This window comes from Somniosus microcephalus, chromosome 11 (genome assembly GCF_052327205.1).
Source record: "Somniosus microcephalus isolate GS21.2 chromosome 11, FLI_Smic_1.0, whole genome shotgun sequence".
In the NCBI taxonomy this organism is placed as follows: domain Eukaryota; kingdom Metazoa; phylum Chordata; class Chondrichthyes; order Squaliformes; family Somniosidae; genus Somniosus; species Somniosus microcephalus.
The window spans coordinates 195063875-195076261 of record NC_140997.1 but is presented as its reverse complement, the minus strand read 5'-3'; the positions used below and the strand labels follow the sequence as shown (position 1 = coordinate 195076261).

The following is a 12387-nucleotide window of genomic DNA, read 5'->3' as shown; positions in this document are numbered from 1 at the left end:
GCTGGTGGGGTGAAAGGTGAGGACAAGGGAAACCCTGTCGTGGTTCCGGGAGGGAGGGGCAGGGGCAGGGGTGAGGGCAGAAGTGCGGGAGATAGAACGGACACGGTCGGGGGCTGTTCACCGCTACTCTCTGTTTCCTGTCACTTAGCCAATTTCGTATCCATGCTGCCACTCTCCCTTTTATTCCATGGGCTTCAACTTTCCTTAACAAAATTTTGTAGGCGGTTGTGCCTATTTTTGAATGTAATAGGCGCACTAGTGTGGTGTGCAGGTAGACCTACTTGAACAAATATGAGCAAGGGCTTTAAGTTATCGGCTACTAAAGTTACCAGATAAACATCTCCAAAACCGAACTGTTTCGAAACCAGGTGAGTGGCTACTCGAGGTACCAAACGGCCGACAGTCCCCGCGCAACCCCAACAAGAGCAGCACCTGCAAGAGAGATGAAAAATACTCCTGCTGACACTATTCGAAATTATTAAACCTGTTCTCAATAAATCTTATTGCCATCGTTTATTATTAACGCTTTCAATCCATAGTACAAATCACTGCACGGACACGTATAAGGCGCAAGGCAGAAACTTTTGAAGACGACGACGCCGCCTCTACCCATGCGCGGCTGAACATCGGATTATGTGGGATGCTGATTGGTGGGAGTTGTGCAGAGCAGAGAACTAATCAAAGGGTTGCTTATTCGGTGAGGCCAGCAACCGAGATGCAGAGTTTGTGACGAAGCCGTGGTCAAGATCCGGGGCTGAGGGAGGCGTCGCTCCAGTTATTTTAATCCGCGGTTTCGAAGCAGCTCGTATGACGATTGTGCCATGGATTTGGGGTAATTTGTTACTTTATAAAATCATGTTACTCGCCAATAGACCGGCTGCTGTATCGATGTCTCCAGGGCTTGAAAGCCCGCTGGAGGCGGTTTAATAGCGACGAGTTTAGCCGGTTCTATCTCCCACACTTCTGCCCTCACCCCTGCCCCTCCCTCCCGGAACCATGATAGGGTTCCCCTTGTCCTCACCTTTCACCCCACCAGCCTCCACATTCAATGGATCATCCTCCGCCATTTCCGCCACCTCCAGCGTGATCCCACCACCAAACACATCTTCCCCTCACCTCCCCTTTCAGCATTCCGTAAGGACCGCTCCCTCCGCGACACCCTGGTCCACTCCTCTACCACCCCCAGCACCCCTTCCCCTTCGCCCGGCACCTTCCGATGCAAGCAAGCGCAGGAGATGCCACACATGCCCTTATACCTCCCCCCTTCCCACTGTCCAGGGCCCCAAACACCCCTTCCAGGTGAAACAGCGATATACTTGTACTTCTTGCAATCTAGTATACTGTATTCGCTGCTCACGATGTGGTCCCCTCTACATTGGGGAGACCAAACGCAGATTGGATGACCGCTTTGCAGAACACCTCCGTTCAGTCCGTAAGGGGGACCCCGAGCTTCCGGTTGCCTGTCACTTTAATTCACCGCTCCACTCCCACTCAGACCTCACCGTCCTCGGCCTCTTGCATTGTTCCACGGAAGCTCAGTGTAAGCTCGAGGAACAGCACCTCATCTTCCGATTAGGCACTTTACAGCCCTCTGGACTCAGCATAGAGTTCAACAATTTCAGATCATAACCTCAGCCCCTATCACATTTTTTATCCACACTATTTTTCCCCTCCCACATGGCAGCTGTCTTTCATTCTGCCAGCGCAATTCACACTCCATCTAGAGCCATCCTTTGTTTCTTAATCTGTCCCATTACCATCTCCTCTTGCCTTGAATATCTCTTAATGCCTCTTTACTTCTGCCTTCCATCCTATCACAGACCTTCCCTTTTGTTCTTTCATCCCCTCTCCCATTTCCCAGCCCCTAAACTTGCTTTAAAATCTGTTCCTTTTCCTGCTTTTTTCCAATTCTGATGAAAGGTCTTCGACCTGAAACGTTAACTCTGTTTCTCTCTCCACGGATGCTGCCTGGCCTGCTGAGTTTTTCCAGCGTTTTCTGTTGTTATTTGAGTTTAGCCAGTGGTCGCGCTGTGGGTTGCTTATCAGAGACCAGAATGATTGTATAAATCCAGTGTAATGAAATTGCGCATGACGTACCTCAATATTGCAGCTGAAGGATCTGTTGATGAGCTTATTGCGTGCAAAAGAAGAAAATAATTGCATTGATCACGTCCCAATGAATTCTTTTTGAAGGGCAGTTACTTTATTGTAGGCAAATGCAATAGTCAGTTTGCACGCCGGCAAGGTCCTACAGTGAGATAAATGGCCAGTTATTTATTTTCGGTGCCTTGGTAGACACTAGGAGACTGCTTTGCTCTTCAAACAGTGTAAATGTCCAGCTGAACTGGCAGGACCTTGAAAGATCATCCAAAAGCTACCACCTCAGACGATGAAACATTCCCTCAGTATTGGCCCTGAACTTGCGGTAGGTATGATGACAAACTGTCAGAATATGTCGTCATGCCGCCCTTGAAGTTGACCGCAAGTTTGGGATTTCCTACCGAACGTGTGATCTGTCAAGTTACGACTGCACAGAGGCTTCGCTGCGTCTTTCACCTCCTGATAGGAATCAACGTGCTGGTGAAAAGTTAGGCTAATTGCCCACCTACTCTGAAGTAATTATGCTGAAAATGTTTAAGTCTTGTGCAAACAGGTGCAGGAAGCCTGAAATAAAAACAGAAAATGCTGTAAATACTCAGCAGGTCAGGCAGTATCTGTGGAGAGAGAAACAGAGTTAACGTTTCAGGTCAATGACCCTTTGTCAGAACTGGAAAAAGCTGGGGATCGAACAGGTTTTTAAGCAGGGGCAGGGAAAGCGGGGAGGGGAGGAAAGAACAAAAAGGAAGGTCTGTGATAGGATGGAAGGCAGGTGCAAGAAGCCTGTTGCACAGCATAAGTGGACTTTTTTTTAGAACCGAGTACTGGAAATCTTCCATTCAAAAAGAACAGGAAATATTGGAAATGCACAGCAAGATATGTTCCTTTTAATTTGTAAAATGCCAAAAATAGTAAATGTTATGCTTTTGGGTTGTTTCTGAAGCTCTTTCTCAGGTTTTTTTAATCAATTGTAATCTGAAAGGGCTCTGCTGTTTCCCTCAGCTCAGTCATGCAAATAAACAGATTACAATTCAATCCATTCAGGGACCCCTTTGTAATGGGTCAGCTTTTAAAGATCCGGGCTCAAATTAGTTTCAAAACTGTCTTAAATATGAGCGGAATTAAATGCAATTCAGATGTGAAAATTTAGAACTCTTGAAATTCGGATGGAATTTAAAATATTTGTTTTGTCTTTTGTTACTGTTATTTTATAATGCAAGGATATCTGCAAAAAATGAAAGTAGAGAAAGAAAAGGAGCCTGCCTTCAATATTAATAATCTTCTAGTTATCTTGTGGTTTCATTTCCATTCTTTATCCTATATGAGTGACTCTCTCTTGTCACTTTGCATTTAAGGGCTCAGTTGTAGCTTATAGGTTAAGAATCAGGATGTAAAAGGAGCACCGCCCCACGTGATCCCAGGTTTGCATATGCACAGTGGTGCGCTCCTGGGCTCTGTGGGGAAGTACGCTGTGCAGAACTCTGCAATGTTTTAAAGGAAGTTCTCGCAGGGAGGATCGCACGAGGTAGGTGTGGATTTACTTGCAATGTCGGCGGTGTAATCCTTAGCTTCGCCGCCGACCGCAAATTCAGGCCCAATGTGCTCAAGTCCTGGAATCGGACTTGAACCTGCGACTCAGGTAAGAGAACTACCGACTGAGTCACGCTGACACATGGGAGGAATGGCAAAGTGTTTCTTTGACACCTTTACTAGGACTAATTTGGATTACACAAAGTATGTAGTAGCATAGGACAGATGTATTATTTGCCTGATGAAAGGACCTACTGGATCCTGTAAACCAGTTTAGTCTAAGTTAGTATTGAGTATGAAATAAAACACTGGTCTTGAAATTGTTCTTTGAGATGATTGGGACAAATGTATAATGTGCTTATCAAAATTATTTCTGCTGTTTTACCAGAGGGTGTTAGCTTATTTAAAAGAAACATAAAAGAAATGGGTTAACCGATCCGCTGAAAGAGTAGAGAAAGGAATTTCAGCCATTGACATTTGTACCTATTATCAAGGCCACTATCTTCTAGATTTATTTGTTTTTTGATCCACTGGATGTCTGACCATGCTTAAGAATAGCTAAACAAAGCTACTGAGAAATCCACACAGGAAGAATCTATATGCCCTATATGGAATGGCATGCACAACAGCAGCATTTATTTAGTGTCTTTAACTTGTAAAAACATTGCAAGATGACTGGCCTAGGCAGCTGAAGGCACAGCCACTGATGGTGGGGCAAATGAGGTGGGAGAATGCACAAGGAGCTGACGGAGTGTTTGGGGAAAGGATTGTCGTGCTGGAACAGGTTACAGAGTTAAGGAGGAATGAGGCCATAGAGGGATTTAAACACTGATGAGAGTTTTAGATTTGTGGTGTTGGACCAGGAGTCCGTGAGGACAGAGAGATGTGCAAGCACAACTTGGTGCAGCCTAGGATGTGGGCATCGAGGTTTTCAATGAGTTGGTGTTTACGGAGTGTGGCGGATGGGAGGTTGAGTCTGGAGGTTACAGAAACATCAGTGAGGGTTTCAGCAGCAGTTGGTAGGTAGGGGTGGAGGCAGATGATACTGCAGTGAAAGTAGGCGGTCTTTGTGATGGGGAGGATACAGAATCGGAGGCTCAATTAAGGGTTAAATACGACGCCAAGATTGCAAACAGTCTGGTTCAGCTGCAGTGGCTGGGCAGGGGGATGAAGTTAGGGACAAGGTACAAAGTTTGTAGCTGGGGCGGAAGACGATGGCTTCAGTCTTAATGTTTAATTGGAGGAAATTATGGCTCTTCCAAGACTGGATGTTGGACAAACCAAATGCGAGGTTATCCACTTTGGAGTCAAAAACAGGAAGGCAGATTATTATCTGAATGGCAATAGATTGGGAGAAGGGGAAGTGCAACGAGACCTGGGTGTCCTTGTGCACCAGTCGCTGAAAGTAAGCATGCAGGTGCAGCAGGCGGTTAAGAAGGCAATTGGTATGTTGGCCTTCGTAGCGAGAGGGTTTGAGTACAGGAACAAGGATGTCTTGCTGCAGTTGTACAGGGCCTTGGTGAGATCGCACCTTGAGTATTGTGTGCAGTTTTGGTCGCCTTATCTGAGGAAGGATGTTCTTGCCATGGAGGGATTGCAGCGAAGATTCACCAGGCTGATACCTGGGATGGCAGGAATGACGTATGAGGAGAGATTGGGTCGATTGGGCTTGTACTTGCTGGAGTTTAGAAGAATGAGAGGGGATCTCATCGAAACTTATAAAATTCTAACAGGACTAGACAGACTAGATGCTGGAAGGATGTTCCCGATGGTCGGGGAGTCCAGAACCAGGGGTCACAGTCTAAGGATAAGGGGTAAGCCATTTAGGACAGAGATGAGGAGGAATTTCTTCACCCAGAGAGTGGTGAACCTGTGGAATTCTCTGCCAAAGAAGGCAGTAGAGGCCAATTCATTAAATATATTCAAGAAGGAGTTGGATATATTTCTTAAGGCTAAAGGGATCAAGGGGTATGGGGAGAAAGCAGGGACAGGGTACTGAATTTGGATGATCAGCCATGATCTCATTAAATGATGGAGTGGGCTCGAGGGGCCGAATGGCCTACTCTTGCTCCTATCTTCTGTGTTTCTATGTTTCTGACAGCATAGAAGCAGAGCTAGAGTGTTGGGTTTGGGGGATGGGAGTTAGGTTTGGTGGGTACTCTCCCTTGGGGACATGCCACTCACCTAAGCTCAGAGAGTTTTGGTGCACACAAGAGCAGAAGCTTGGGGATGACCAATTGTGCACAGGGATACTTGTTAGTAGATTGAAAGGGCTCAAGCCTGTAGGAAACAGAAAATATGTTGCTCAAAGTTTGGGAAATTATGGCAACACTGTCACACTCCATTTCTTTTGACTCTTTCCATTTAAAAAAAAAATAAAGTAGATTTAGTGATGACTGCTAGCCATTTGCTTCTTGCTTTCTTCTTCAAAAGAATCACAGAAATTTTTCAAATCTGCATTGACAATATTTTATATACTGTACCTCCCTTCAACAGTTTGTACTGGAGAAATATGTAATTAAACAATGATGTCGGCTAAAAGAATTCCCCATTACATTTCCTTTTAAAAACTTATGTATTCGGATTGCTATTTCTAAAGAATATAAGAAAAAATGTGTTTTTTTTTTGCTAATTTTCTTCCCCCCCCCCCCCCCCCCCCCAATCCCCATGAAGGTGTAGATTTCTGCTAGGGTGAAGTTCTGTGATATCTCTCGCACATTATTCATACCTGAGACAATAAGTGTTAGCAGGCCACTTTGATTCTATGGCATTACAGAAAAACCCTGTCTGGTCATCATTCGGCAATGCCTGTTTGCCAGCTGGAGTCTGTAGATGCTGATTAGGTGTCGGAATCCTGGCAGATTTTTTCCCCTTCTCTTGCCAGGCTGTTGAAGCAATAGTAATACCTCTACTGCCTCCTGACTGCGATCAGCAAACTGAGTAGAGACTGAGAATTGAATCTGCGACCTTCTGGTCTGTATAGCTCAGTTACATGTTGATTTCTTCAACTGAATAAAACATTCCAAGGAATGCCACACAATATATATAGTGTGATCAGGAGTCTGGTCTTGCAGATCAGTGTGGAATTTACCTATTGTTAGTTAGATCAGGAGACCAAGCAGAAATGGTGATCAAATGTGCAAGTTGGATGTGAATCCATCTGAAGACCATGCTGCTATGCAGATAAGTTGTTTATGCATATAAATGAATTTAATCAAAGTTTGCCTGAATAAAGAATTACTGGTTGGCTTTGTTCTTGCAGCGGTATGCTCAACATTCTGCCACACTCCCATATTGTTGTCTACAGAGCAAATTTGCAATTTAAAAAAAAATTAGAACCAAGCATAAATTGGCACCAGGCATAATTGATGACAATGATTGCTTTCCTATTTGTATTCTTTGTGAAACTAGTTTTGGAAAATTTATAAGATGAACGTCCTCTTTAAGCCGATTATGTTCCCATAGGGATTGGAGTTAAGTCAGTGCTGTGGCCTGTATATTAATTCGTTTACTAATAAGCTACTTTCAGTGTAGTTCTGATGCGCAGTAAAATGTTTTGCGGGTAGAAGTCCATAGATGGTACTGACTTATCAAAACAAGAATCAAGTGGTGATAGTAAACAAAAGATCTTTTAGAAAGTTAACGGTAAGTATCATTACCATGACCGTACTATGGAAAAGAAGCAAATGGGAAGCTACTTCATCAACATATGTGTAGAAACCTATTCTGGACATGAATAATGGGCTTAGTGGGTACTTCAAGGCTGTGATACAAGAGATTAATTTACACATTGGAACTGTAGTGTAGTAGTTATTGTACTGACCTAGCTATTCAAAGGTTGAGAGTTTAAATCCCATAACCGACAAATTGTGAGATTGAATTAAATAAATTTGTTAATTTACTTGCTGGCACCAGGAAAAAAACAATCGTTGAAACACCAATGCTTCACACCACAGAAGCAATCCGTGCCTGCATGCAGCAAGACCTGGACGACATTCAGGCTTGGGCTGATGTGTGGCGCAAATGTTACTTGCCACTCAAGTGCCAGGCAATGACCATCTCCAACAAGAGAAAGTCTAACTAACGCCCCTTAACATTCAACAACATTACCATCGCCGAATCCCCCCACTATCAACATCCTGGGGGGTCACCATTGACCAGAAACTTAACTAGACCAGCCACATAAATACTGTGGCTACAAGAGCAGGTCAGAGGCTGGGTATTCTGTGGTGAGTGACTCACCCGACTCCCCAAAGCCTTTCCACCATCTCAAGGCACCAGTCGGGAGTGCGATGGAATACTCTCCACTTGCCTGGATGAGTGCAGCTCCAACAACACTCAAGAAACTTGACACCATCCAAGACAAAGCAGCCAGCTTGATTGGCACCCCATCCACCAGCTTAAACATTCACTCCCTCCACCACTGGCGCACCGTGGCTGCAGTGTGTGCCATCTACAAGATGCACTTCAGCAACTCACCAAGACTTCTTCGGCAGCACCTCCCAAACCTGTGATCTCTACCGCCTAGAAGGACAAGGGCAGTAGGCGCATGGGAACACCATCACCTCCAAGTTCCCTTCCAAGTCACACATCATCCTGACTTAGAAATATATCGCCGTTCCTTCACTGTTGCTGGGTTAAAAATCTGGAACAGCACTGTGGGAGTATCTTCACCACATGGACTGCAGCGGTTTAAGAAGGTGGCACACCACCACCTTCTCAAGGGCAATTAGGGATGGACAAATGGAGAGAAAGTGCTACAGTACAAAGGGATCTGGGGGTCCTGGTGCATGAAACACAAAAAGTTAGTATGCAGGTGCAGCAGGTGATCAGGAAGGCCAATGGAATCTTGGCTTTTATTGCAAGGGGGATGGAGTATAAAAACAGGGAAGTCTTGCTGCAGTTATACAGGGTATTGGTGAGGCCAAACCTGGAATACTGCGTACAGTTTTGGTTTCCATATTTAAGAAAAGATATACTTGCTCTCGAGGCGGTTCAGAGAAGGTTCACTCAGTTGATTCCGGAGATGAGGGGTTGACGTATGAGAAAAAGTTGAGTAGGTTGGGCCTCTACTCGTTGGAGTTCAGAAGAATGAGAGGCGATCTTATTGAAACATATAAGATTGTGAGGGGGCTTGATCGGGTGGATGCGGTGAGGATGTTTCCACTGATGGGTGAGACTAGAACTAGGGGGCATAATCTTAGAATAAGGGGCTGCCCTTTCAAAACTGAGATGAGGAGAAACTTCTTTACTCAGAGGGTAGTAAATCTATGGAATTTGCTACCCCAGAGAGCTGTGGAAGCTGCAACATTAAATAGATTTAAAACAGAGATAGACAGTTTCCTAGCAGATAAGGGAATTAGGGGTTATGGGGAGAGGGCAGGGAAGTGGACGTGAGTCTAGATTTGGATCGGCCATGATCCTATTGAATGGCGGAGCAGGCCCGAGGGGCCGTATGGCCTACTCCTGCTCCTACTTCTTATGTTCTTATGACACTAAATGCTGGCCTTGCCAGCAATGTCCACATTCCATGAACGAATTAAAAAAAAAAACATGAAGGCCCACCACCTCCGAGCAACTAGGGTAATCAATATAGCCTTTCCAAACTCATCCACACCCTGAGAACATTTAAAAAAAAAAAACAACAAAGCAGTGACTCCAAAGGCAATGTTGGGATGTTGTGGCTTTATAATAAATAATAAATCCAGCAATTCAAGACATTAAAAAATCTTGATCTAGTATTGTTAGAAAATGCTGCTTTTCTGTCATATGAAACCACAGAAAAAAGCTTAGCAGCCATATTGTTCTGGTATTAAACAGTGATGTAAATACATAATTTGTTCAACAGTTTGATTTAATCTGGTTTTGTGTATATATGAAATTCAATTTAAAAAGCATACTTCATGGGCTTACTAGTGGGAGTATTCTATCAATGGAAAAAAGAAAACACTTGAATTCTGCATAAACTGTGAACAGACTTTCAAAAAGACCTGGAAGATAACTGGTGGTGGAGAGAGGTGAGCTATAACTATTAACTGAACAGACAATTGATCAGAAAAAGGTAAGGAGATAGACTTGAGCACACTTCATGTGGGAAGACACTACTGCTGATGATGGAAGAAAGGGGACTATGGACTGGTCTGTGAGTGGAGCAGTGAAAGAATCAGATGGCTCTTGTGGAACTGCTGCAAGCAAAATTGTACCTTTCCTTCATCCCATCTGCCAGTTTGATGCAGCAACTATTCTGATGTATTTTAAGGTTACACAAATGAAGGAGAATCTATTATACCACAAAAAGTTGCTGAATGTATTTCAGGACATAATTGGTCTTAGCAGTACATCATGGCATCGTACTGGATCCTATTTTGCTATGAAGGAAGAGCGCACGTATGTCTCTTTTAAAAATTTTCCACTAATGAGCTGATACTTTTAATTAGTAGCTTAGTATAAACCGTATTAGTTGGCTAGTAACAGTGAATTACCTGGTTGTGAAAACATGTGACCTGACAATATAATATTTTCTTATCTCTTAAAGAAAGAACTTCCCGGTCAGTGAAGTAGTTTTGAATTGTAGTCACTGTGTAACATAGGAAATGTGGCAGATAATCTGCGCACAGCAAGGTCCCACTAACCACATCAAGATAAATGACCAGATGATCTGTTTTGGTGGTGTTCGGTGCAGGATAAATGTTGGGCAGGGCACCAGGAGAACGCCCATGCTCTTCAGATTGTGCCATGGGATCTTTTATGTTCAGACCAGATGAGGATTTGGGTTAATGTCTTGTCTGAAAGATGGCACCTCAGTGTGAAACACTCCACCAGTGCTCCACTGAAGTGTCGGCCTAGATTATGCGCTCGAGTCTCTGGAGTCGCTTTGAACCCGTGACCGTGTGACTCCGAGGCACGAGTACTACCTCCTGAGTTTAGGCTGATGAGTTTAAAATTTATCTGACGTAGCTAACATTTATAGTCGGTGATTATCTCACATTTTGTGAGGATATTAAATAAGACCTTTCTGTTTCCTCCTCCCCAAGTTGCTTTGCAACTGAGCAGCAGAACTCTGGTACCGATCCTTTTGAGGTGAATAATAGTTATGGAACCGAAGTGGGGAAGAAGATGCATATGTCTTCATTGTGTACTCTTTTTTAATTAAACTAAACTTTGGAGTTGGGCCCTTGCACTTCTTTATATCAGCTCTACAAAAGTGAATTGCAGAAAGTGTGTCAAAAAAAAAAAGCTTTGTATCAACCTGGATGTTATTTCAGTGAAATTAACTATTCTAAATTAGGACTGCTTCAGTAGATGTGTAATGTTATGCATACTAACAATTTGTGCTTGCTTGTAGGGATGGTTTGAAGCTTGAAACACAGTTTTTGAATGGAAAGCCTAAGTTAATTTTAGCACGTTATGGTAAGTGTTAATTTAGTAGTTGATTTTGTAGTGTACACTGTTCATCCATAATACATGCCACCATTTTGGATGCATTGAGGGCATATTTTCCTTGTTGAAATAGGATAATTGTTCTCCCCTGTGTCATTATGAAGATGCATGCTCTGTTTGCACTGTAGTTAACAAGTAACAGATCCAGAATTCACACTTTTTAAAGTATGGAAGTTTGATCCTAGCCAAATGGTTCCATCAATTCATTTACATGTGGATTTCTGAAGGCAAAGGGAAAAGAAGCATTAATTTTGAAATCAGATGATCTGTGGGAGAGCTGTGTTCAATTTATATACTGTGCAAATCTAGTCAAAGATTGCAGAATCTGCTTTTTATTCTGTTAAGCTTTTACTCCAGATATTTTTCTTGGGTTCAGCATCTCAGCCCAATTCTGTAGACAAGTTCTTGCTCCATATAACTAGGAGCATGCCTTTATCTGCTTAAAACCTGGCTAATTTGTAAAGAATTTGGGGATCGAACAGAAAATCATCATTACTGTATTTCAGCTACTGGTTATATCATGTGCCCTCATTTATCCTCCTTGACTTCTAAAGGCAGCAGAATAACGTCTCGGGAGTTTAGGGTATAAACAGCCAAGCCAAACAGATCAGGGAACGGTAGCATGGTGGTTATGTTACTGGACTAGTAATCCAGAGGTCTGGACTAATAATCTGTCTCTGACATGAGTTAAAATCCTACCACGGCAGCTGTGGAATTCAGTTAATTAAATAAATCTGGAATAAAAAAAGCCAGTAATGGTGACCATGAAACTATCGGATTGTTGTAAAAATCCATCTGGTTCACTATTGTCCTTTTAGGGTAGGAAATCTGCCATCTACAGGAAACTCTCTTTTAACCGGAAATCTCTGTTAACCGGCAAAATTCAGGAGTAGGTTCAGGTAAGTTTTACTTCATATTAGTGGCAGTTCCTGGATCTGTGGCTGTGTAACGGGTTCGTGCACTTGTTGCTAAGCAACAGGGAAGCCTGGATTTGTTGCTGTGTACGGAGCTCTCGTACCTTTTAAACTATACCTCTCTGTAATCTGGAGTTTTTGATAAACCGGCACCACGCCGGTCCCGTTGGTGCCGGATAATAGAGTTTCCTGTACCTGGTCTGGCCTATATGTGACTCCAGACCCACAGCAATGCGGTTGACTCTTAACTGCCCTCTGAAATGGCCTAGCAAGCCACTCAGTTGTACACCACCACTATGAAAAACAATAATAAGAATAAAACTGGACGGACCACCCGGCACCGGCTTCGGATACAGCACACCCAGCCCAGTCAACCCTGCAAAGTCCTCCTCACTAACATCTGGGG

At 43.6% G+C, this 12387-nt stretch overlaps 1 protein-coding gene across 3 annotated transcripts in view; it reads left to right on the top strand.

The window, feature by feature from the left end:
* Positions 1–595: 595 nt before the first annotated feature.
* ccdc66 (coiled-coil domain containing 66) overlaps positions 596–12387 on the top strand; it is a 93651-nt gene continuing 81859 nt past the window's right edge. Inside the window, exons 1-2 of one of the 3 annotated variants that reach the window (XM_086001628.1) lie at positions 596–832; positions 10973–11037. In XM_086001628.1, the coding sequence (XP_085857754.1) occupies positions 822–832; positions 10973–11037 (76 nt within the window). In that variant the 5' untranslated portion in view covers positions 596–821. The remainder of the gene's footprint in view (positions 833–10972; positions 11038–12387) is intronic. The other 2 variants (XM_086001629.1, XM_086001630.1) reach the window with 2 other exon arrangements.